The sequence below is a fragment of the Prionailurus viverrinus genome, chromosome B1 (assembly GCF_022837055.1).
Source record: "Prionailurus viverrinus isolate Anna chromosome B1, UM_Priviv_1.0, whole genome shotgun sequence".
In the NCBI taxonomy this organism is placed as follows: Eukaryota; Metazoa; Chordata; class Mammalia; order Carnivora; family Felidae; genus Prionailurus; species Prionailurus viverrinus.
In genome coordinates, this window is record NC_062564.1 from 63,245,246 (window position 1) to 63,271,509 (window position 26,264).

Sequence of the window (26,264 nt, forward strand, 5' to 3'; positions counted from 1 at the left end):
GTCGTTTGTGATGGCGGCCGAGCTTCAAGCAGCCAGCGAGGGAAAGAACACGTATACTTTAACTTACACTTTAATGTAGCTGTGTGACTCTGAACAAGTCATCTGGCTTCTCTGGGCCTTGGTTTCCTTTTCTGTAAAATGAGCATAATCTCACCCTACTTCATCAGGTTATGAGGTTTAATGAGGTAGCTTTTAGAAAATAGCAACATAATACCTAGTGTATAAAGGACATTTAAGCAATATTAATCTCCTTTCCCCGCTTTCCTTCCAGAGGAAGGAAAAATAAAGACAACCAGAAAGTCCCTTCTCAAACTCACAAAGAATTTCGGTTATATTACCTGGCTTTGTGTTCCTGCAGCCTGCACACAGAAGAGTATCACACAGCAACAGATTAGTGTGTAGTAGGTAAGACTATGGCCTTAGTGATGACGATGATCATAGTTGAGGCACATTAGCAAAATCTCACACTTTAAAATTCTGTTTTCAGCGATTCAGGAAGTCAACCTCCTCACACAATGCCTGGTAAATACTCGTGCTATTCAAATAATAGTCCACTTTGCTAATTTAGTATCCACTGAAAAGCCACTTCATACATGTCACTAACAGGAAACAAATATCTATCTTTACGTGCTGAGACTGAAACACTAAACATTTGTCCCGTTTGATGAAAAACATTACGCTGGAGTCCACTGTCTCCATCTTACTGATAGAGGAACAGCGCCGCTCAGCGGGCTGATTGAGAACTGCACCTCTAAATGCAAGTGTGGTTTGGGAGCGTTTACAACCAAGTATTTTAGCTACTGCGAAGCAAGTCAGTTTCTTAAAGTTTCTGGATAGCTCGCAGTCCTAAAGCATTGAGATGGACATAGCACCCTGCCCGAACCTTATTGCTTACTCCTAGGGAGTGGCCCCCTAGCAGTGTAGGGGATGTGGTGTGGAGTGGAAGAGGAAGGAGGAAGGGGTGATAAGGTGGAGAAGAGTTCATACCACAGAGTATATCCTAGGGAGAGCTCTAAGTCTGTTTGGAAGAAATACTTTGATGAGCTACTTGGAGAGGAGGGTAGGGCATCAAGGTCCTGCTCAGGCAACAAGAGATGTAAGCTGAATGGATATGCATGAAAAACGAAGGAGAGAAAAGTGGAAAAGAGGAAGAGGGCTGAGTCAGTAGGACAGCAGGAAGCCCTACCTTCCCCAAATCCTCAGACAATCCTATAGAATCCGCAAGCACCTGGCATAAATTGGTTTCCTGTAGAAATCAGCGAAGGCAGAAGCGCAAGAAGACTTGAGCTAATGTCTGGGTTCCTTTTGAAAGCCGCGTCTTTTCCTGGCTTTGGAGGGGTGAGTGATGGTAAGAAGCAACAAACCACTTCCTCAGTCTCTCTGACTAGCTTCTCAATCTCTTGCTTCTATGTTTGGTTAATTATGTTATGGACCAGAAGGCAGACTGTCCAATGGCATAGAAACAGAGTTGTGAGACAGGTGGGAGGATTATCATCCCATCTTGGGGAGAAACGAATTGAAGTATCATTATGTGATTTGCCAAAACACCACTTTGAGTTCATCATTGGTGCCATCTGAATTTCTGCCAAGGAAAAACATCTAATCAGGGTGATTGCGCAAAGTGTTTTTCACCCACTATGATGCTGCTGAACTTAATCAAAGAGCATTTATTAAGTACTTAATTACATGCAGTGCTGTGCTGGATACCCACAGAGAGAGCTATGTGCACTGGCCCCTCCTTTCCAGCAATTTGCATATGGAGAATTGCAGGAGACAGAGAAGGAGACAGGAAGGAAGCTACAATTTCATGAGTTCCTCATATGTGCCAAGGCCCAAATAGATTCAACACGTGATTTAATACTTCCTGTCACCTTATGAGACACAGATCACTGTGTCCATCTCATAGATAACGGAAAATGAGGCTCAGAGGGGTAAGTGGTAGAGCTGGAATTCAAGCTGAGTTTTCTGGCTCCAAGGGTCTTTCTCCAGGCCATGTTGGTGTGGGAGGAGGCCAGGCTGACACGGGAAAGGGTGCCCAGAATGAAAAGCCTCCTTAAAACAAGAAGCTGACTTCTAAGCGTTTAGGGGTGGAAGGCAGAGATATGTGTGAGTTATGTATACTTTGAGATCAAAGAAAATATGCCCTGCAGACACTTCTTTCAGTCTCTAAAAATTTGAGATGAGAATGTTTTGTTCATTACCTAAGGCTTGAGGTGCCTGAGAGATAGCTGCCCCCCTCTCTCTCTCCTACCCCTCCCTCACTCCCCATCCTCCCCCACCTCCATCAGCCTCTTTAAGAGACTCTGACAGTGCCTTCGGGGGTTAATGCCCAGACCTGAGCCAGTGAATCTGGCCCAGGTGCAGGGCATTCTGGGAATAAAGCTGCAAGGTTATGGCAGGATCCACAACAAACCTGCCCAAATGAGAAATTCACTGCTGTTGGTAGCCCAGCGATGTGCCAGGATGCCCAGCCAAGGACCCTGCCACCCAAGTAGCCATTTTACTGCCTGGCATTAGTCCACCACTCACTGTCAGCATGTAATGTTTGAGTGTTGGAGGGGGGTTCCCCCTGCTTTGCCTCAAACATCCTACACTACTTACCTACCCACTGCCCCCCATCAGCCCTTTGGGTGTTTCACATAGATCTTATTATCCGTGTATTGATCTCATTAATGAAGAGCAGTTCAACACCTTTCCACACCTCTTCCCCTCAACCCCTCAGGCGCTCCTTTATGTTCTTCTACTGTTCCTCTCATCTCTGTTCCTCCTTCCCACATCTCTCCTTCTAGCCCATCCTCCTTGCTCTATTTCCCCCACTCCCTACATTCCATCAGTGTCTTATTTTTACACCTTGTCCCGTGTTTCTCCTTGACTGAGGTCAATTCAGCCACAATTTGTTGCGTATTTAGTTCTGGGCTGTGTGTGATAAATTCCACCTTAGGGTGTCTGAGGTATAGTCAGGGTGGGGGTGGGGGTGGGGGGAGTAAGGCATAAGCAGGACACTTCTAGTGATTCCAGGAAATAATTATTATTGGGAGTCAGACAGGAGCGCCTGGCTGGCTCAGTCCGTGGAGCTTGTGACTCTTGATCTAGGGGTTGTGAGTTTGAGCCCCATACTTAAAAAAAAATTAATTAAAGGGGTGCTGGCGTGGCTCAGTTGGTTGAGCGTCCCACTTCGTTTCAGGTCATGATCTCCCGGTTGTGGGTTCGAGCCCCGCGTTAAGCTGTGTGCTGATAGCTCAGAGCCCGGAGCCTGCTTCAGATTCTGTGTGTGTGTGTGTCTCTCTCTCTTTCTCTCTGCCCTTCCCCCATTCATGCTCTGTCTCTTTCTCTCTCTCAAAACTGAATAAACTTAAAAAAAATAAATTAAATTAAAAATTATTGGGAGTCAGACAGAAAAACGGTATGTACTAGTATCTAAAGAGATGAGAAAGATTTTTATCTTCTTTTTTAGCTCTCTAAACTCTGAATACCTGGCTTAAAATTTGTTCATCTCTCTCACTCACTAAAGGATAAAGGTCAATTGAAAACGTGAAAAGAATGAAAAAATGATACTTCTTTAAAAAAAAAATTCAGGGTTATTACTTTCAGGTGGCTGGAAAAAGGCTGTATAGGGAAAGAAGAGGGGGTGGCCGGTTGCCATGTGTTGAGTGGACAGGCATTATTTATGATAAACAAGTGCAGTCCTTGCCCTTGAGTCAACAGCCCTGCTCAGCGCTGAGGAGACCCTTCCTCTCAGCCTCCCCTGGTCTGCAGTCCCGGAAGACTCCTCCCTGAATTTCTGTTCATGTTTCCTCCCACCCCCCCCTCCCTTCCTTCCTTTCTCTTTTCCCTCCCTTCCTTCCTTCCTTTCTTCCTTCCTTCCTTCCTTCCTTCCTTCCTTCCTTCCTTTCTTCAATTACGATTCCCCCAAGTTTGATTCAATATATATAATTCAAAAACCAACCCTGTTTCAGACATTTAGACAATGAGGTGGGTTTTTAAGTCCTTTTTCTCCCATTTTATTTCTCTTGGCTACTTTCCAATGACACACCAAGGGACAACTTCATCTTTTAAATATATATTTTATGTATGTTGTTGGATATTTTTTTCTAAAAGAAAATTTTCTATGGATTTTCCAAAGCACAATTCTTTTCTAAACTATTTTTAATTATAAAAACATCATACCTGTTCTAGAAATATACCTCTGCCTATGCACCAAGATGCACAGGTATACATTAAAAAAAAAAAAAAAAAAGTAAGGGTGTCTGGATAGCTTAGTCAGTTAAGCACAGGACTCTTTATTTCAGCTCAGGTCATGATCTCACATTTGTAAGACTGAGCCCTGCATCAGGTTCCATGCTGGGCATGGAATCTGCTTAAGATTTTCTGTCTGTCTCCCTCTGCCCCTCTCCCTGCCTTGCTTACTCTCTCTCCCTAAAATAAAAAAATGAAAGAAAGAAAGAAAGAAAGAAAGAAAGAAAGAAAGAAAGAAAAGAAAAGAAAAAGAAAGAAAAGAAAAGAAAAGGAAAGAAAGAAGGATGTTCATTTGTGCCTGGGTGGCTCAGTCAGTTGGGCACCCAACTTTGGCTCAAGTCATGATTTCATGTTGTGTGGGTTCAAGCCTGAGTCAGGCTCTGTGCTGACAGCTCAGAGCCTGGAGCCTCCTTCAGATTCTGTGTCTTCCTCTCTCTCTGCCACTCCCCTGCATGCTCTCTTGTCTCTCTCTCAAAACTAATAAACATTAAAAAAAATTTTAAATAACAAATAACTGAAAGCAAGCTAAATATCCATTATTTGAAACTGGTTAATAGACTATGGCATTCATAATTAGAACACTATTCAGAAATTAAAAAAAAAAACAAAATGGACCTACATATGTTATAAAAACAAAAACTCAGTTTTACGATAGAGGGAAAAAAATAATTTTATTCATGGAAAAACTGTATGTGGACTAGAAAAACCAAATGTTTTAATATGCAAATTTATGCTGTAAAAATATACAAAAAAATATCTAGAGAAATATATGCACAAAAAATGCTCACTGCAAGTCATGAATTACCTGTTTAATTAAAAATTTAAAAATTAAGGTTTTAAAAAGTCATACATAGTAAAAATTTCATAGTGCAGGAGAAACAAAACATTTTTCTACAACCTCAGTCCTACTCAATAGAGGTAATCGTGAATGATTCTTGTATATTCTTGCAGAACATTTTCATAACTATACAAAGACAAATATATGAATAGCTATTTTGCCTCCAGTGGAAATATGTACATATAATTGCAAATTGAGATTTTTTTTTTTACTCAGTATATCATTCTGCAGTACATATTGATCAGTGTTATAGATGTACCCCTATGCTTTTTAATGGTAAGTTCCATTGGTACAGTATTATATTTAGTCCTCTATTGACATATATCTAGATTGTTACTGTTTTTAATAAAGAGGATGTTTCAGATACAATGGTGCAACAAATGTCCATAAACAAATATCTTTCTTACTTTTTCTAGTATAACTTCAGGAAAAACTCCTACAATTAAAGGATAAATATTTAAAAGGTAGATACATGTTGATTTGATAAGTTTGACAGACTTGGCCAAATTGTTCTCAGAATGTTGCAGTAACTCATACTGTTTCTAATAGTGTGCGAATGTTATAATACTTTTCATCTTTGTCAATCTGATCAATAAAATAGCATCTTTTGGGACATCTGGGTGGTTCAGTCACTTGAGTGGCCAACTCTTGATTTCAGCTCAGGTCATGACACCAGGGTGGTGGGATCAAACCCCATGTCAGGCTTGGAGCTGAGCACGGAGCCTGCTTGGGATTCTCTCTCTCTCTCTCTCTCTCTCTCTCTCTCTGCCCCTCTCCTTTACTCATGCTCTCTCTAAAATAAGAATAAAATTTAAAAAGATAAAATAAAATTTAAAAATAGCATCTTTTGGGGCGCCTGGGTGGCGCAGTCGGTTAAGCATCCGACTTCAGCCAGGTCACGATCTCGCGGTCCGTGAGTTCGAGCCCCGCGTCGGGCTCTGGGTTGATGGCTCAGAGCCTGGAGCCTGTTTCCGATTCTGTGACTCCCTCTCTCTCTGCCCCTCCCCCGTTCATGCTCTGTCTCTCTCTGTCCCAAAAATAAATAAACGTTGAAAAAAAAAAAATTTTTAAAAATAGCATCTTTTGTTGTCTTAATTTGCATTTTCAAAATTATGAGTGAAGTTGAACATACTTATGCTGTTTGCATTTCTATTTCTGTAAACCACTTGTTCTTATCATTTGCCCATTTTTTGAAACTTTTTTTGTTTAACATTAACTTGAAGTGCTTCTTGTATAACAAAAAATTAGCTCTTTATCATGTGAGTTAGAGTTAGGATCATGCAATAATTCATAGTTGCATGGTAAGCAATTGTGTGTGTGTATTACAGACTTTTTATTTTTTATTTTTTTAATGTTTATTTTTGAAAGAGAGAGGGAGACACAAAATCTGAAACAGGCTCCGGGCTCTGAGCCTGGACAGAGTCCGATGCGAGGCTGGAACCCAGGAACAGCAAGATCATGACCTGAGCCAAAATCGGACGCTTAACCAAATGAGCCACCCAGGTGCCCAATATTCCAGACTTTTTAAAAACTATATTTTTATTGTGGTAAAATATTTATATCATTTGCCATGCTAACCATTTTTAAGTGTGCAATTCAGTGTTATTAATTACATTTATAATATTATTCAACCATCACCACTATTGATTTTCAAAAATTTTCCTCACCCCAAATAAAAATTCTTACTCCTTATGGAATAATTCCCACTCTCTCCTTTCCCCAGCCCCTGGTAATCTCTAATCTACTATCAGTTTCTTCTAGATATTTATAGAAGTGGAATCATATGATATTTGTCCTTTTGGGTTTCACTTATTTCACTTAGCGTAGTATTTTCAAGGTTCATCCACACCGTAGCAAGTATCAGAACTTCATTCCTTTTTATGGCTAGATAATATTCCATTGTATGTACATACTACATTTTATTTATCCATTCACCTGTTGATGGACACTTGGGTTGTTTCCACCTCTTGGCTATTGTGAACAATGCTGTAACAGACAATAATGTACAAGTACCTGTGTGAGTGCCCACTTTCAGTTTCTTTGGCTATATACATAGGAGTGAAATTCTCTTAAGCTGACTTTATGTTTAGCACTTTGAAGAACTGCCAAACTGTTCTGGCTGCATCACTTACTTCCCACCAGCAATGTTCAAGAGTTCCAAATTTTTCTACATTGTCACCAACATTTGTTATCTTTCATTTTTCTAAGGATCGCCATTCTAGTAGGTGTGAAGCACTATCTCATTGTAGTTTGGCCTTTCCCCAATGACTAATGATGCTGAGCATCTTTTCGTGTGCTTATTGGCCATTTAGATATCTTATTTGGAAAAAAGTCTGTTCAAGTTCTTTGCCCATTTTTAAATTGAGTAGTTTGGTTTTTGTTAGTATTGTTGTTGTTGTCATTGTTTTTGAGTTGTAGGGGTTCTTTCTATATTCTGGATATTAACCCCTTCTAAGATATATGATTCACAAATATTTTCTCATTATGTGGATTGTCTTTTCACTTTGTCTTCTGATATGCAAAAGTTTTTAATTTAATTTAATTTTACTATATAGCATGACTCTTATTTTGCAAACTACTGTTACAACAAACTAAATTATACAGCCTCTTTTTGCCAATAAATATAGATCTACCTCATTTAAAAAGTTGTTGGATAATATTCTAAGTATGGATACATAGTTTACTTAACTATTCCACAAATAATAAATATTTGGATTGTTTTCAGTTACTTGGCATTTAGCACTTATATTTTAATTTTAAGTTGTCTTTTTCTTTTCCATGCAGAAGTTTCAAACTTTTTATGTAATCAAATGTATTGCACTTTTTTCTTTAGTGCTTCTGAGTTTGGGGTCATGCATGGAAAGTCTCTCTTTTTTCTTCAACTGTGTTACAATGTTTTTTCCCTAGAATTTTGTTCATTTATTTTTATGTTTAAATCTTTGAACTATTAGGAATTTATTTTGGCTTAATAAATATGGGAGTGATCAGTTTTTCTTTCTTCCAAATGGCTAGCTGACTTTCCCAACAGCATTCACTAAATAATCCACCAACTGGGGAGCCTTATAAAAGAGATATAAAGTTCAAGTTGAGGGTGCCTGGGTGGCTCAGTTGGTTAATCATCCAACTTCAGCTCAGGTCATGCTTTCACAGTTTGTGACTTTGAGCCCTGTGCCCATTTCTGTGTTGACAGATGAGAGCCTGAAGCCTGCTTTGGATTCTGTGTCTCCCTCCCTCTCTCCCCTTCCCTCGTTTGCTCTCTCTCTCTCTCTCTCAAAAATAAACAAAACATTAAAAAACATTTTAAAGGTCAAGTTGAAAAAGAATTAGGACCTTTTTAGCACACAAGGGTTAGACTCTTGAGTCTCCTGAAAGAGAGTGAAGCCTACTTATCTTTCAGAACTGAATCAGAGCCAAATTAGGGAGCTACTGCTTAGCTCAGTGTATAAGACTATAGCTTCTAATTGGCGTTCTTTATTCATGCCCTTCAGTTCAAATATCCCTCCCTTTCTACTTTGCTCTGTGGAACCCAATTCAATTGCCACCTCATCCATAATAAAATTATTTCCTCGTTCTCCAAAAGTTTGTTTTTGCTCCTGCTCTACTTCAAACACATATCAGAATGTCTAGGAATCCTTTTCAACTGTGAACTCTAAGAATAGAAAGGTAAAAATGGGAAAGGGTTGACAGGAGATACCAGAAAATTGGGCTGACGCTGGAGACCATAACAGAGTATTAAAGCATAATTAGGAGAAAGCTGAGGCCTGATGGGAATTCGTGAGTATAATTTACTCAGTCCATGTAGAGGTTCATTCTAAAGACAAGAGTCTAAGGGAAATCCAAGATCAGCATTTACAAAGACGAGCCAGGAGGCAAGGAATAATAAAAGGAAACAAAACCTACTGATTTTTTACTTTGCTACAGGGCCTACCAGGGTCCCATATTGGAGGACTTTAATACATATTTATTGATGAATAAATAAATGACTAAGTGAGTACCAAACATGAAATCAGACTCCAATTTTCTCTATTATTAACAAATGACCAGGGCACCTGGGTGGCTAAGCCAGTTAAGCGTCAGACTTCGGCTCAGGTCATAATCTCCCACTTTGTAGGACTGAGCACCACCTCAGTCTCCACGCTGACAGAGCAGAGCCTGCTCGGGATGTTCTCTCTCCCTCTTTTTTTGCCCTGCCCCTGCTTGCACACTTGTGCTCTCTCTCTCTCTCTCTCTCTTTCTCTCTCAAAATAAATAGACATTTAAAAACGAGATTTTAAAAAGTGAAATAAAGTGCAAGTAATAATATTACACAACCCCAGCTCTGAGGACTGTCATAAGGACCAAAATAGTATGTGGTTTTCAAATGTGTAAATGCTTTGTCAATTGTGATGACCATATAAACACTGCACTTAGGCAAGGCATACACACACCCATGAACAAATGTACATATTATTTGTTTCTGTCTTTTGTTTTGTCTCCTTTTTAACACTCTAAGTAACTTAATTTTTTTTTTAAATGTTTATTTATTTTTGAGACAGAGTATGAACGGGGGAGGGTCAGAGAGAGAGGGAGACACAGAATCTGAAACAGGCTGCAGGCTCTGAGCTGTCAGCACAGAGCCGACGCGGGGCTCGAACTCACGGACCGTGAGATCATGACCTGAGCCGAAGTCGGACACTTAACCGACTGAGCCACCCAGGCGCCCCATAAGTAACTTAATTTTTTACTTACCTTAAAGAATAAGCCCAAGTCTAGCTTATGTTAACAAAGGTGTTGTAAACAAAAAATCATCACATATCCTGGTTTATTTCACCTTGGTCCAAACAACTTCAGAGATTTGGAAGTTATAAGGTTTTCTAAATATTGGAATATCAACATAATTATTTTGTAAGTTACTGGAAGACACTTTCAAATGCGCTTTAAACTGCAGCACACTGAATTATGAATTGCATTTTAAAACAAAAATTTTGGGGCACCTGAGTGGCTCAGTCAGTTGAGCGACCGACTTCAGCTCAGGTCATGATTTCAAGGTTTGTGAGTTTGAGCCCTGCATCGGGCTCTGTGCTGGCAGCTCAGGGCCTAGAGCCTGCTTCGGATTCTGTGTCTTCCTTCCTCCTCCTCCCTGCTCGTGCTCTCTCTCTGTCTCTCAAAAATGAATAAGTGTTAAAAATTTTTAAATAAATAAATGAAACAAAAATTTTACTTCTTAAATACCTAGAACGTAATTAAATGAGAGATCACTACAAAAAGCTTAAAGCCCCATCTTCTGGTTTATTCTGAAATAAGGAAATCCACCCATGAAAATGCTGAAAACTAACTTGGCTGGATTACAGATCAGAAGTGAGCAGAGATCAGGTAAGATTAGCTCTAGAATAACTAAGGAGTAGCTTTGATTTTCATGAAGGTTACAAAATGCATTTTCATCCTAAGTTTCTGTAAATGCTTTTCTAAAACTTTAAAAGAAAAAAAAATTCTTGGTCTAAAACTTCACATACTTGGTATCTATCCAAAGATAAATTATTTTTGGAAGTTTTAGCAAATTTGTTCTCCCACTCCTGCATTAGTCAGTGGAGCTAAAATAAATCTTTCTGCCTTCAGAAACAAGTGTGTTTTTAAATGTCAGCACAAGAACTTCAGGAGAACACAAACCAATAACGTGGGAGGAGGTGCTGGATAACAAGTCTGAAATTTCATAGGTTCTGAGGACCTCTAAATATACCTTCTTCACCCAAATTTGAAGTGTTTGGTTACAATTGGATTCTATTTGTGGGACCTCGTGCTCTCAAAGACCCCAAAATTTATGGAATAAATGGAAATGGCAGAATATTTCCAATTGCTCACCATTTAACACTACCATTAAACTTCTTTCTAGAAAAAAAAATTTCTAGGAAAAGTATATAAGCCAAAAATAATTTGATACATTAAAATAACTGTAGACTTACTTTTTCTGTCTGTTCATTGAAAGGGAAATTGTCGGCAGCATCTCTCTAGGTATCTAAGAGAAGCTTAGCTACAAACCTTTATAAGTGCATTCCTGACAGAGGTACAGGGAAGCTTAAGAGAATCGTAGACAAGTCTAGCTGAGATTGACTCAATCTAAAATGATTTAAAAAATCAAGTTAAGGGGCGCCTGGGTAGCTCAGTCAGTTAAGTGATGGACTTTTAATTTCAGCTCAGGTCATGATCTCATGGTTTGTGAGTTCGAGCCCCACATCAGGCTCCACACTGACAGAGAATCCCTGACACGCTTGGGATTCTTTCTCTCTGCCCCTCCCATGCTATGTCTCTCTCTTTTTCTCAAAATAAGTAAAGTAAACTTAAAAATAAAAAGCCAAGTTAAAATCAGTATTAGTAGCTAATGAGATCTCACTTAAAAATCAATAATAGGGGTGCCCGGGTGGTTCAGTCGGTTAAGCATCCAACTCTTGGTTTGGGCTCAGGTTGTGATCTCACGGTTCGTGTGTTTGAGCCCCGAGTGGGGCTCCACACTGTCAGTAAAGAGCCTGCCTGGGATTTTCTCCCTCTCTCTCTGCCATTCCCCTGATTGTGCTCTCTCTCTCTCTTAAAATAAATAAATAAACTTAAAAAAATAATAAATGTTTTAAAAAATAATAAAAATAAAATCAATAATAAATATTAATTAAGCACCTATTGTTTGCATTACACATGATACTATGGTAGGCTGAATAATGGAAGTTGTGTTGGTAACATTATAAAGTGAATTAAGGACATATTTCATATTGATGTTAAAAAATGAGATATTATTAACACTTTAGTATCTGTGATCGAGCTAAGCACTGTGCTCGAAATAATGTTGATGGTGACAACATTTATAGGAAAGATGGAAATCTTTGGAAATTAGATCCAAATCTAAAGGTGAACCATTTGGCAGAAAAACAGGTTCTCTTTCTCTTCTTATTCCTCATAGGTAAACAAATGCAAGAATTTCCACTAAAAATATTTCAATCGTGCAACAATGAAATGTCACATACCTTTATAAATATAACTTCTTTTATGGGGCTTTGCTTATTTAAATTGCTTTGACCAACACTAGAATTTTATATGGACATAAGATTTTAACAATCTTCCCTGATAATGACTAAGTTTTAATTTCCCATACATTTCATCTGTGCCTGAGTTCTATAAGAATTCCTTTTGGAATTTTGAAGAGAGTTCCCCAGAACTGTATTCCACTACCTAACCCATTGTTTCTGTTTATATTCCCTGAGTAGATGGCAATTATATATTATGGGGCAATTATATATTAGTGGCAATTATATAGTTTTCTTTATTTCTTTTTTTTTCTTAGGTTCATTTATTTATTTTGACAGAGACAGAAAACCACAGGGAGAGACAGAGAGAGATGGGGACAGAGGATCCAAAGCAGGCTCTGTGCTGACAGCAGAGAACCTGATATGGGACTTGAACTCATGAACCGTGAGATCATGACCTGAGCCAAAGTCGGATGCTCAACCAGCAGAGTCACCCACGTGCCCCAATATATTTTTCTTTATTTCTAACTTTTCCCCTGGACGTACTAAACATAACTATGCTTGCGTGGCTAGGCCTAAAATTAAATCTTCTTCTTCTTTCTAAATTTTCACTTGCCTTTCTACAGAGCATTGTTTTCTACCACTCTTTCTAATCCCCGGAAGTTGCTGTCTCCTATTGAAGCACACCTCCTAGCCTGACCTCACTCCTCTACCAACCCACTCCTATAAAATCTTGCAAACTTCAAAATTTTATTTCCTAACACCATTGCCCCCTTCTGGTTTGCACAGAGTAATCACAGATTATTCCCACAATGAAGCCTGTTAGCCTACCAAGGGCACCATCATCTCCCCCCACCCCCCGCCAACTTTTTTATTTTGAAAAATGTCAACTTCCAGAAAAAAGGCTTCCTGAACTATATGAATAATGTAATATTTTAATGTACTATTAAAACAGTGACTATGTATCTTAATAATACTTTAATAAACCTGACTTAGACAAAAAAGGTGACTAACCTTTCTGAGTACTTAGAGGCAACACTGTACCGAGAGCATTACATGCATTATTTCATTTAATCAAAAATCCCTCTGAAATTAGATCTATTAACAGTTCCATTTTTACAGATGAGATAACTGACTCCTAGAGAATTTAAATAAAGTGCCCAATATCATACCCCTAGTAAGATGCAGAATTCTAACCTTCATGACTAATTCCAGAGCCCAGGTCTTTATCTTTTTTCATTTCATTTCGTTTCATTTCATTTCATTTCATTTCATTTCATTTCATTTCATTGAGAGAGAGAGAGAACACATGAGGGGCAGAGAGAGACTGAGAGAGAGAGAGAGAGAGAGAGAGAGAGAGAGAGAGAATCTCAAGTAGGCCCCATGCTCAGTGTGGACGTCCTTATTTTTAGCTATTGAAGTAGTTGGAATGAAGTTTCATAATGTCCTCAACTAACTTTCAAAACGTTTGGTTAAAAAAAAATGTGTGTGAACACTTGCATGCGCGCGCACACACACACACACACACACACACACACACACAGCAACTGTGGCATAACATGAACAACTGATGAATCGATGTGAGGGCCACACTGATGTTCATTATACTAGTCTTTCAACATTTCCCTATGTTTGACATTTTTCAAGATAAAATGTTAAAGGAAAATGAATGCCTAGAAAAGGCTCTTGATAAATAACTCAGAATCTCAGGAAATTTTTAAATTTCCTGAGATTTAAAATTTTTGTTTAACATTTATTCATCTTTGAAAGACAGAGAATGGGTGGGGAAGGGGCAGAGAGAGACACACACAGAATCCAAAGCAGGCTTCAGGCTCCGAGATGTCAGCACAGAGCCCAATGCAGGGGCTCCAACTCACAAACTGTGAGATCATGACCTGAGCTGAAGTCAGATGCTCAACTGACTGAACCACCCAGACACCCCTAAATTTCCTGAGATTTTAAAGATCAGGTAGAGTCTTATATCATGTTTTCCTTGGCTGATGTTTGAATAATTTTATTTCACCAATGGCATAAACAGGATTACATTATATGCAGTGTAAAAATACACATTAAAAAGTATGGGTGGTACCTCGTTGGCTCAGTTGGTTGAGCATCTGACCCTTGATTTTGGCTCAGGTCTTTATCCCAGGGTCATGAGCATGGGAACAGCTTAAGATTCTCTCCCCAGGGGCGCCTGGGTGGCCCAGTCGGTTAAGCGTCCGACTTCAGCCAGGTCACAATCTCGAGGTCCGTGAGTTCGAGCCCCGCGTCAGGCTCTGGGCTGATGGCTCAGAGCCTGGAGCCTGTTTCCGATTCTGTGTCTCCCTCTCTCTCTGACCCTCCCCCGTTCATGCTCTCTCTCTGTCCCAAAAATAAATAAACGTTGAAAAAAAAATTAAAAAAAAAAAAATTCTCTCCCTGTATCCCTCTCCCCTGCTTGTACTTGTTCTCTTTCTAAAAATAAAATTTAAAGTTCTATTAAAAGTATGAAAGTGTGTATATCCTCCCTAGTAGGGTTAAATTAGGGAGATGATATTAGCAGAAATTTTTACTTTCTTTACATTTTTACAACGATCATGTATTTTTAGAAAATTTCATTAAAGTTTTGTTTTTTATTCCATTAAAAAAAAAAAAAGCCCTGAAAATTCTAAATGCTTCATTTCCCATAAGCGAAATCCGTAAATACGTCATGTAAATTAGAATCTTTATTCTGTTCCTGTCATTCTGCTAGTGGAGTTTCCAGGTATAAATGGGAGCGATAGGATTCTATAGCTGTTTCTACTTATGCATAGAGCTGTGTCTGCAAACAAAATCTCAGGAAGACTATAAAAAATTAATGTTTTTAAAAGAAGCAAGTGGCAGCCGAAAATAGTTAAATTCTTGGATTTGGAACACAACCTTCAATGCCCAAGTCTCCGGCCAACAGCCGACCTCAGCAGAGATCGCTGGAACTGGAAGATAGGACCAGCCAAAGAGACCCACAGAGCTGGTTTCAGAGCGGGACACGCCCCTCCGCCTTGGCCAATTGGGAGAGAGAAGGCGGGGCTCGGGAGAGAGAAGGCGGGGCTAGGGACCCGCCGGAGGCGGAGCGGGAGCCGAAGGGGTGTGTCTGAAGTGGGGGCCGCTGAGTCCTAGAAGGTGGCAATTTTCCTGGGCCGGCGGCGCGCGGCGCAGGTGGAGAGGCCGGCTGGCCGGGACTTCGGCCTCGGGCTTCGGGAAATGGCGGCTGGGGGCAGAATGGAGGACGTGAGTGCACGGAAGTGGCGGGAGGCTGGCCCCGGAACCCCTTTCTTCCCTTGCTGGGCGCGCTGGGCGGAGACTGCGAAGGGAAGCCACCCTTACCCGGTGCGACCGCGGCCGGAGGAGGCGCTTCCTGCGCAGGGCTGGCCCGGGACTCGGGGTTCTGGGACAAGACACCCAGGGGGCAGTGGGGTCCGCGACGCGCTGGCTCCAGGCTTACTTTTCCGAGTGGAGGCCGGGTGGGCTGCTGGGCAGGGGATGCGCGCATGCTGGGGGTCCCAGGCAGGCGCCCAGCCCACGTGCGGCGCGCGTCTTTGATCCCGGAACTGGGAGCCTCACGTGATGCGCGTCTGGCCTGACAGCCGTCTCTGGGGCGCTCCTCTGAGCTGGGCCGCTTGGCTCCGCTCAGACGTATTGGGTCGCGGGGACGAATCTCCCTCCTCGTGGGTTCCCTGCCCTGGCTTTAGAGGGCTGTGAACGTGGAGCGGCTGCGACATGCAGGCCGGCTGCCAGTGTCTAAGGGGTCGACCTGTCACTGGCATCGTCCAGCAACCCGCATTGGAGAAAAGCAGTGTCGTGATGTTTTGAATGTAACCGTGATAGGCAGAAAAGGATTTTTAAATCTCCTTGCTTAATGGATCCAAACCAGGTTACTAAAAAACTAGTCGCCTAGTCTACAGTCTGTAGAGTATGAAGTAAAATATTTGCATAAGTATATTGAAACATTTTTAGGGGAAACATGTAATTGTGCCCAGAATAACTGGCTGCCCCATTGTCAGGTAATAAAATTTGTATCCTTGAGAAATGCGGAGTTGAAAGAAATGCAAAGCACTAATTTGGATTAAGACATTAATAGGAATTATTACTGTGATCCTGTCAGTTCATTAGGGGCATCAGGCAAGACTCATAACAGTTCCAGCCCTACATGAGCTTAGATTCTTGTGTAAATAGCAACAACAGTTAAGGTATCTTAACTAAAAACCAAACAATTTCTTTTTATTTCATTTTATTTTATTTCATTTTTTATTATTTTTTAAAATTTACATCCAAGTTAGCATATCGTGCAATAATGATTTCAGGGGTAGATTCCTTAATGCCTCTTACTCATTTAGCCCTTCCCACCACATACAACCTGTCCAGTAACCCTCTGTTTGTTCTCCATATTTAAGAGTCTCATGTTTTGTCCCCCTCCCTGTTTTTATATTACTTTGCTTCCCTTCCCTTGTGTTCATCTGTTCTGTGTCTTAAAGTCCTCTTATGAGTTAAGTCATATGATATTTGTCTTTCTCTGACTGACTAATTTCGTTCAGCATAATATCCTCCAGTTCCATCCATGGTAGTTGCAAATGGCAAGATTTCATTCTTTTTGATTGCTGAGTAATACTCCATTGTGTGTGTGTGTGTGTGTGTGTGTGTATACACATACACATATATATATACATACACATATATATATATGTATATATATATATATATATATATATATATATATATATATATACATACACACCACATCTTCTTTATCCATTCATCCATCGATGGACATTTGGGCTCTTTCCATACTTTGCCTATTGTTGATAGTGCTGCTATAAACATGGAGGTGCATGTGTCCTTCGAAACAGCACACCTGTATCCCTTAGATAAATACCTAGTAGTGCAATTGATGGGTCGTAGGGTAGCTCCATTTTTAATTTTTTGAGGAACCTCCATACCATTTTCCAGAGTGGCTGCACCAGTTTGCATTCCCACCAGCAGTGTAAAAAAGATCCTCTTTCTCCGCACCCTTGCCAACATCTGTTGTTGCCTGAGTTGTTAATGTTAGCCATTTGACAGGTGTGAGGTGGTATCTCATTGTGGTTTTGATTTGTATTTCCCTGATGATGAGTGATGTTGAGCATTTTTTCATGTGTCGGTTGGCCATCTGGATGTCTTCTTTGGAGAAGTGTCTATTCATGTCTTTTGCCCATTTCTTCACTGGATTATTTGTTTTTTGGGTGTTGAGTTTGAGAAGTTCTTTATAGATTTTGGATACTAACCCTTTATCTGATATGTCATTTGCAAATATCTTCTCCCATTTCGTTGGTTGCCTTTTAGTTTTGCTGATTGTTTCCTTTGCTGTGCAGAAGCTTTTTATTTTGATGAGGTCCCAGTAGTTCATTTTTGCTTTTGTTTCCCTTGCCTTTGGAGACGCATTGAGTAAGAAGTTTCTGCGGCCAAGATCAAAGAGGTTTTTACCTGCTTTCTCCTTGAGGATTTTGATGGCTTCCTGTCTTACATTTAGGTCTTTCATCCATTTGAGTTTATTTTTGTGTATGTTGTAAGAAAGTGGTCCAGGTTCATTCTTCTGCAGGTCACTGCCCAGTTTTCCCAGGACCATTTGCTGAAGAGACTGCCTTTATTCCATTGGCTATTCTTTCCTGCTTTGTCAAAGATTAGTTGGCCATACATTTGTGGGTCCGTTTCTGGGTTCTCTATTCTATTCCATTGATCGGAGTGTCTGTTCTTGTGCCAGTACCATACTGTCTTGATAATTACAGCTTTGTAATACAACTTGAAGTCCGGGATTGTGATGTCTCCTGCTTTCAAAACCAAACAGTTTCTAGTGATAAGACTAAAACTTTATTTTTTTTTTTCAGTTGAAAAAATGGAAAACTAACTAAGACATAGAAATAGTTTTGACATTCATATACATATAAAGAAAAATCATTGTTTCTGAATTTTTAAGGGTGAGATTCATGACCTGACAATGTATGGGAACGAAATCTGAGGAAATGAGAGGCACATTTGTTAGGCAAATGTGTGCAGTAAATGCTTCTTGGTTGATTTTAACTTGCCCCAGGTTCTTGAATCTGTAGCTTTTCGCTTTGGGATGAGTACAATCCGAGAAATCTGTTTCATCAAACAATTGGAGATTGATGTTTCACCAACAGTTACATACCTAAATCCCTTTAGATCTGAGCAAGTTGCCTGTTTTTGGTATTTTGTGGATATGATTTCTACCATTCAGTAAGAAGCTAAAACTATGGTGTATGCTGTAGGACTGGACATTTAAGTGAGTTAGCAGAGGCTTTTTAGTTAGGGTTCATTGTTTGCAAGCTGTGAAACCAACTCTGGTTAATTTAAAGAAGTTAGGAATTTATTTGAAATGATACAGGGTGGATGAACCCTTAGGCCTCTGAAAGGACTTGAAACAAGGGCAGCTCAAAGGATCTAAGTGATGGGGGTCCTTTCAGGGTCAGCCCTGGACTGAATCTGCCCCACCATGGTCCCCCTTTGCTTTGTTGCTCATAGAATTGGATTGCCCAGCCCTCTTAGGTTCCACCTAGGCCAGAGGAGGGTGAAGAGTATTGAAGGATGTGCCCAGTGGGTCCCCAGAGGAAATTGAGTTATGGTCACAAAAGAAGAGGAAGGAGATCCGTATGGGCAAAAACAACAGATCTCTTGTACAGGTCATAAGTTACTAATAGTGTAAGTAAAGAAATTATTTGGATTCAGGAGTTGTCTTCCCTTTACCCTTCACATGCAGATGGGGAGGTGCCATCTGAGGGTGATAAGGTATTGTTTGTGTGGTTATATTACATTTCCTATAGAATCCACTGGACAGTTTATTTGATATAGCCACCAAATACATTGTATTTACCGAACATCTATTAAGTGACATAGAGAAGAAACCGTATTCTAGTTTCCAACCCCTTCAATGTAGTCAGGAGAAACAAAAGGTATACACATAAAAAAGGAAGTAATACAAGACAGCATAAGAAATAATCCAATTAATGTGAGCAGTACATTTTATAGCAATTTTTAAATTTTTTTTAATGTTTTTATTTATTTTCTGAGAGACAGAGCGAGTGGGAGAGGGACAGAGAGAGAGAGGGAGACACAGAATCTGAAGCAGGCTCCAGGCACTGAGCTGTCAGCACAGAGCTGGATGCGGGTCTCAAACTCACTAACCGTGAGATCATGACCTGAGCCGAAGTTGGACGCTCAACTGACTGAGCCACCCAGGCACCCCAGCAATTTTAAAGTAGAAAGAAAACACTTGTCAGGACAAGTTTTATGGAGACCTTAAGTCTTGGTTGCACCTTGCAAGGTGAGTTGGATTCTGAAAACAATAAGAGAGGATGTTTGTGGGGCACTCCAGAAAGGTCATTTAGGGTAGAGGAGATGGTGCGTGGAAGAAAGGGAGGTAAAGGAAAGACTTACCGTTAAGTCTTCAAGGCTAGCTTTGTATAAATTCCCCGGTCCTAAGTGTTCAAGTTGGGCAATCTTTCATTCACTCCACACACATACTGAGCACCTACTCTGCGTTAGGTGCTAAGTATAAACAATATATACTACAGAATCTCTGCCCTAGTCAAGCACACTATTCCCACAGCTTTGATACCTTGTGGTTAGTATTATAAGTTAGCAGTAGGAACCACTATTCCTAGCCAGCATGGAGTAACAGGGCCTAGATTTATCCTTCTGCCTCAAACAACCAAAAAACTGTATACAATATATGAAACAACACTTTTTAAGATATTGAACATCAGGCAGTGAAGGAAAGTGTTTTCCAAGAGACAGGAAACAAAGTGAGTCGGGGGTGCCTGGGTGGCTCAGTCGGTTAAGCGTCTGATTCTTGATTTCAGCTCAGGTCATGATCTCATGGTTCGTGAGTTCGAACCCCACATCAGGCTCTGTGCTGGCCGTGCGGAGCCTGCTTGAGATTGTTTCTCCCTCTCTCTCTCAAAATAAATAAGCTTAAAAAAAATTTTTTTTTTTAATTTAAAAAAACCAAAGTGAGTCATAGGATTGCCCCAGCCGACCACCTTGAGAGTCTGCAGGCTGTGATAGGAAAGGGCGCCCCAGCAGAGGTCAGCAGGCTCCCTGAATTGAGGAGATAGAGCTGAGAGCCTGGGGAGGCAGAGGCAACACGGGTTCACACGGCGGTCCCTGGAGAGGAGAGAGCTGCACAGAGGGAGAACTGAAGATGTGCAGAGTCCCCCTTAGGTAGTCAGCAGGGTCTTGCTCAATACATGCCTGTGAGGACATTTCCCACAGCCTGGAAAAGAACCACCTGAAATGATTAGAAGAAACAGTGCTTAGTGCTCACACAGGGCCCGGAATAGTGCCTGTTCCGCCAGTCAGACTGGAAACCCCATAATTCACAGGGTATTAGGTGCTTAGAAAGGTCTTGCCTTCATAGTGGGGAAAAATTAGCCTTAGACTAAACACAGCTATGGTCCAACCTAATAATAAGTCTTAAAAGCAAGGCCAAAAAGATCAAACTGTTTCCGAGTAACTTAACTGCATTCCAGAACAAAGCTCAAGGATATTTTTAGAAATACAAAACTGGGGGCGCCTGGGTGGCTCAGTCGGTTAAGCGTCCGACTTCAGCTCAGGTCACGATCTTGCAGTCCGTGAGTTCGAGCCCCGCGTCGGGCTCTGGGCTGATGGCTCAGAGCCTGGAGCCTGCTTCCGATTCTGTGTCTCCCTCTCTCTCTGCCCCTCCCCCGTTCATGCTCTGTCTCTCTCTGTCCCAAAAAAATAAATAAACATTAAAAAAAATTTAAAAAAAAAAAAAAGAAATACAAAACTGTCCTGCACCCGAAGAGATAAATTGGGAAGTCTGGCATCTGATCCAAAATTACTAGGCATTGGTAATTATGTGACATAATGAAGGTGTTAACTAATGCTTCCGTGGTAATCATTTTGCAATCCATAACTGCATCAAGGGGCGCCTGGCTGGCTCAGTCAGTAGAGCATGTGACTCTTGATCTCAGGGTCATGAGTTCAAGCCCCACATTGTGTGTGGAGCCTACTTAATTAAAAAAAAAAAAAGTGTATCAAATTAACTCATGGAACACCTTAAACTTACACAATGCTATATGCCTGTTATATCTCAATACAGTTGGAAAAATTATCAAGCATGCAAAAAGGCAGGAAAATATGACATATAAGGCGGTTGAAACTGATTCAGAAATGACATGCTAGAAATAGCAAACAGGGACATTAAAAAATTATTATACCCGTTTTCTCTACATTCAAAAGGTTAAAAAGACATATGGAAGATAGAAAATAGACCCAAGCCAAACTCGGGGACATGAAAAGTAGAATGTCAGATGAAAAGGGCAGTAGGAACAGTGTTGAAGCATCAGAGAAGCCAGTGATTTTGCTGAGACAAGCCTTGACACGTGGGCAAAAATAGGTAAAGGCCCAGGGACTGAAAGAGTTTTGTGAGAGATGGGAGCAAGGAGCAGTCGGCATCAGGGGGGAGAGAGAGAATGAGAGGCAAGTCCCAAAAACTAGCTTGGGAATGGGTTGGAAGAGAGAGAGCCAGTCTAAGAATTTGGCCTGTGTTCCGAGGATCATCCGGAGGGACTCAAGGTTTAGGGGAAAGAGACGTGTATGTTATTTTAGAGGATGTCCAGCTGCAGCAAGAGTTTGCTGAGGTCCGGAGACTGGAAGGCAAAGGCCATGAGAAACTCTGGGGCCTGCACTGAATAGTGAGCACAGAGAGAAAAGAACAGACTTAGGAGTTCGGATGGTAAAAGGAATACTATGTGGGGAAAAGCAAGGGAAAAGCGAGTTAGAGACAATAGCGCCTGCTAGTTACTCACTGCTTAGTCTGTGCCTGCCAACATTCTGGCACTTTTATGTATAGTAACTCATTTCATCTTCCCAAGAAAGCTATGAAGCAGGTGCTGTTATTATTCTCTTTTTTGAGCTGAGGAAACTGAGGCATAGAAAGCTGAAGTAACTTGCTCACAGCTAGGAAGCAGTGAACTTGTAGCTGAAGCCAGGCAGTTTGACTTAGGAGCTTGCCTTTGACCACAGTACGTTCTGCCTCTGCATCTGATCAGAGCTGATTCCCCCACAGCTCCTGGTGACCTCTCCTGGTGAGCCCAGGTCTTTGATGATACCATAATTGAGTTAGGAACACTGCGAGATAGGTTTGGACCAGTCATTCATTCATCAGGTGTTCTCTGGGTGCTAACCCTAAGTCACTGCTGGGTGCCAGGATTACAGAGACAAGGAATGGGGAGTTCGTGGGTCTCATGAAATGTACTGGGCACGGGTAAGGAATAAGACCGTCAAAGAATAGTATGATAGAGGAAGTGAGCACAAACGTGGGAAGACATGAAGGTGTGGCACGATCCAGATGCTTGGATGCCTGAGAAGGCTGCCTGTGAGAATTGCCCCAGCGGGGCCTGGACGGATGCACAGACGTTAGCCCTGTGGAGCTAGGACATCTGCTGACTGAGAAAGAGCCAGAGGCAAAGGAATCTCAAAAAGAACAGAACTAATCGGAATCATACCATAAGTTACGGCAGACTGAACAGGAAGCTATCTAGGCATTGAATGAAAAAAAAAATTGCAGAACAGCCTTGAATGCCTGAGCTTGGAAATTGAGAAGACCACCCCAGATCTGAGTTAGGCCCCAGATTATTATTTTTATCTTTGTAATCTAGTGCCCAGAAGGCATCCCTTATACCGTTTGTCTCACTCTATCCCTTCCAAAGAGTCCTTATCCTCTGTTTCCAAATGCTGTTCTCAGGCTTCCCTTTTTCTGTTGAAACCTTTATTTCCATCTTATTTTATATTTTGTCCAATGAGCTCACTTGTATTATCATTTCATCCTGTATGCCTTTATCCCTAACCTCCCCAATGAAAATGTAATCTTTTGGACAGGGGCTGTGTTTTATGTTTTTTAATCTTAGAGTGCCTTATGTACGATAGTTTTCGGTTAGGGCCTGAGATTAAAAGATTGTTGTATGCACCAGAGACCTGGTAGTACTGTTCCTGTACCGCCAATACCTTTCAATAAGACCGACTGAAGTTGTAGGTTGTAGCTCAACCCCATCAGCTACTTCAGTGCCATTGCCACTAGTTGTTTTCATTGAGAATCTGATGTCTATAAACTAAAGTCTCCTCAAAGATCTAGCAGGATGATGTTTCCTTCTCTAAAATGTTTCAATCATAACTAAAAGTCCAATAAAGCCTCCACTAGCTTTCCAAATTTTTGTGGAACACCAGAATGTAGTTTAAGAATTGCAACCACACACGGGGCGCCTGGATGGTTCAGTTGGTTAAGCATCCGATTTGATTTCGGCTCAGGTCATGAGCTCACGGTTCCTGGGTTCGAGCCCCACATCGAGCTCTGCACTGTCCGTGCCTCTGCTTGGGATTCTCTCTTTCCCTTGCTCTCTGCCCCTCCCCTGGTTGTTCTCCCTCTCTCTCAACATAAACTTAAAAAAAAAAAAAAAAAAAAACTAAAAAAAAAAAAGAACTGCAACCATATGTAATTATTTCATCAATAATGTAAATAATGTTAGATAAATCAATATCTAAGTTTTGAGGGCTTAAAGAAAAAATGTTTGCTTTAATCTCATTCTGTATTATGTCATTTGAAGATAACTGAAGTTAAGATTTCCTGTACCCATTTTAATACTTGCTTCACCAATTTGTGTATAGTTTTTTAATTTTTTTTTTAACATTTATTCATTTTTGAGAGATAGAGACAGAGTGCAAGTAGGGTTGGGGCAGAGAGAAGAGGGATTCACAGAATCTGAAGCAGGTTCCAGGCTCCGAGCTGTCAGCATAGAGCCCAGTGTGGGGCTTGGACTCATGAACCATGAGATCATGACCTGAGCCAAAGTCAGATCCTTAACCGACTGAGCCACCCAGGCGCCCCAAAGCTTTATAGTTTAGTAGATTTGTCTTAGAAACACAATCCAGAAAGTGGTGATTATAGTTTGCTTCTGTTTTTCTGTCCCTCAGGGCTCCTTGGATCTCACCCAAAGTATTGAAGATGACCCCCTTCTGGACACCCAGCATCTCCCACATCATTCATTACATGCTCATTTTAGACCCAGATTCCATCCTCTTCCTACGGTCATCATAGCAAATCTGCTCTTGTTAATACATGTAAGTTGGCTGGGACAAAGTAATCCATACAAAGGTGATGTTCTTACATATATATAGAAGCTCTTTAGAGGGCAGTTTGGCTACATGTACTGACATTTAAAATGTGCATACTTTTTGACTCATCTCTCTTCTTCAAAGAGTTTACTGTAGATGTATTTGCTCATGTGTCAGGAGATTGTTGATAATAGTACTCCTGTCCATGATATCAACTTACTGCCCCTACCACCACTCAGAGGACACTTTGTATGTCCCATCCATATGAAAGAATGCTCTGCAGTCTCTGAAAAAGAAACAGGGTGGATGTGCATATATTAGACCAGCCTTCACAATTATATTATTGAGTGTTTGCAAACATAGGTTTACAACAGTGTGCACAGAATGTTCCTATTCACACATTTTAAAAGAGAATTCAGAGGGCTGGTGTGCATGTGTATTCCTGGCTAAACACAGATTATTTCTAGATGCATTCACATGACTGTTTTAACACTAGTGGCCACTGAGGTGGAGGACTGAGGGCCTCATAGAAGGAATACCTGATATATTTTACTATCTGCCTTTTGTACTATTTGAATTTTTTCCCCCATATGCATGTATTTTTCAGTTACAAAAGAAAAAAGAGATGTAGATAAATCTATATATGTTGACAGAATCTTACCAGTTTATCTACACTTAGGAAATAACGTTAAGCAGAGAAATCAAATTGCAGCAGAACAATAAGTACAGTGGTGCTCCATATTTTATATTATGATAAAATTATAAATGTCTGGGGATTTTTAAAAACACACGTGTTGCTACCAGTAGATACATAAGTCCTGGAGATCTAAGGCATAGCACAGTGACCACAGCCAACCATACTGTGTGTATTGTAAACTTGAGAGTTGCCAAAAGATTACATATCTTAATTGTTCTCACCACAGAAAGGAAATGATAATGATGTGAGGCGATAGAAGCGTTAGCTAACGCCAAGGAGGTAATCATATAGCAATATATATTAATGTATTAAATCCACACGTTATAGGTGCACCTGGCTGGCTTAGTCGAAGGAACACGTGACTCTTGATCTCAGGGTTCGAGCCCCACATTTGGTATAGAGATTACCCAAAAATAAAATAAAAACTTAAAAAAAGAAACCCAAAATGAAGTGGTACTCCTTAAACTTACACAATCAACATCACGTACCAAAAGGAACCCCTAAATGGACAAACAAACAAGGGAAAAAACCTCCACGTGTGAATGGTCTTGTTGTGGGCTTACTGATGGCTCTGCATCTACTCTGTTAAAAATCTCCATTTCAGTTGTTGAGATCTGAAGTGCGAGGGGACATAGTTATTCTTTGCTACAATGTGAGAAATCCAGAGGGCAAATTCTTAGCAACCCAAGTGTTTATGGGGATGAATGTGGTTCATTGACTTGCTCAGCTGCTGCTCCAGTGACACGCACTGTGTAGCCTTGAATTAAGAACTGAATACCCTGACGGGGTGCTTGGGTGGCTCAGTCAATTAAGCATCTGACTTCGGCTCAGGTCATGATCTCACAGTCCGTGAGTTCGAGCCCCGCGTCAGGCCCTGTGCTGACAGCTCAGAGCCTGGAGCCTGTTTCGGATTCTGTGTCTCCCTGTCTCTGACTCTCCCCCATTCATGCTCTGTCTCTCTCTGTCTCAAAAATAAATACACATAAAAAAAAAAAATTAAAAAAAAGAACTGAATACCCTGAGGAGACAGATGTGTCCTTTCTCCTTGTGTAGATCTAGTAAGTGCAGTGTGGTTCTGCCATGGCTTTTGATCCCCAGATTATCAACTGAAGCACTTCTTTCCTGATGCCACCACGTGCAGAGGTGGCCTCCTGGTCCCTGCATCGTGGCCGGTTTTTCTTCTTCTTCTTTTTTTTTTTTTTAATAATATACTCCTTAATTCATGTAACATACTCTTTATGTATATATACCCCCCACATACACACAAACATACACACATATCACTTAAAAAAAACCTTTTTATATTAAGTTGCCTGCCTATGATATTATGGGGTCGATTGCCCTAGTTTTAGGACTAAGAAAA

At 40.8% G+C, this 26,264-nt stretch overlaps 1 protein-coding gene across 3 annotated transcripts in view; it reads left to right on the forward strand.

Moving 5' to 3' along the window:
• The first annotated feature begins 15,078 nt into the window (after window positions 1-15,078).
• TMEM192 (transmembrane protein 192) overlaps window positions 15,079-26,264 on the forward strand; it is a 33,691-nt gene continuing 22,505 nt past the window's right edge. The window contains exons 1-2 of one of the 3 annotated variants that reach the window (XM_047857350.1): window positions 15,080-15,309; window positions 24,064-24,210. In XM_047857350.1, the coding sequence (XP_047713306.1) occupies window positions 15,283-15,309; window positions 24,064-24,210 (174 nt within the window). In that variant the 5' untranslated portion in view covers window positions 15,080-15,282. Of the gene's footprint in view, window positions 15,310-24,063; window positions 24,211-26,264 lie in introns of all 3 variants that reach the window. The other 2 variants (XM_047857349.1, XM_047857351.1) reach the window with 2 other exon arrangements.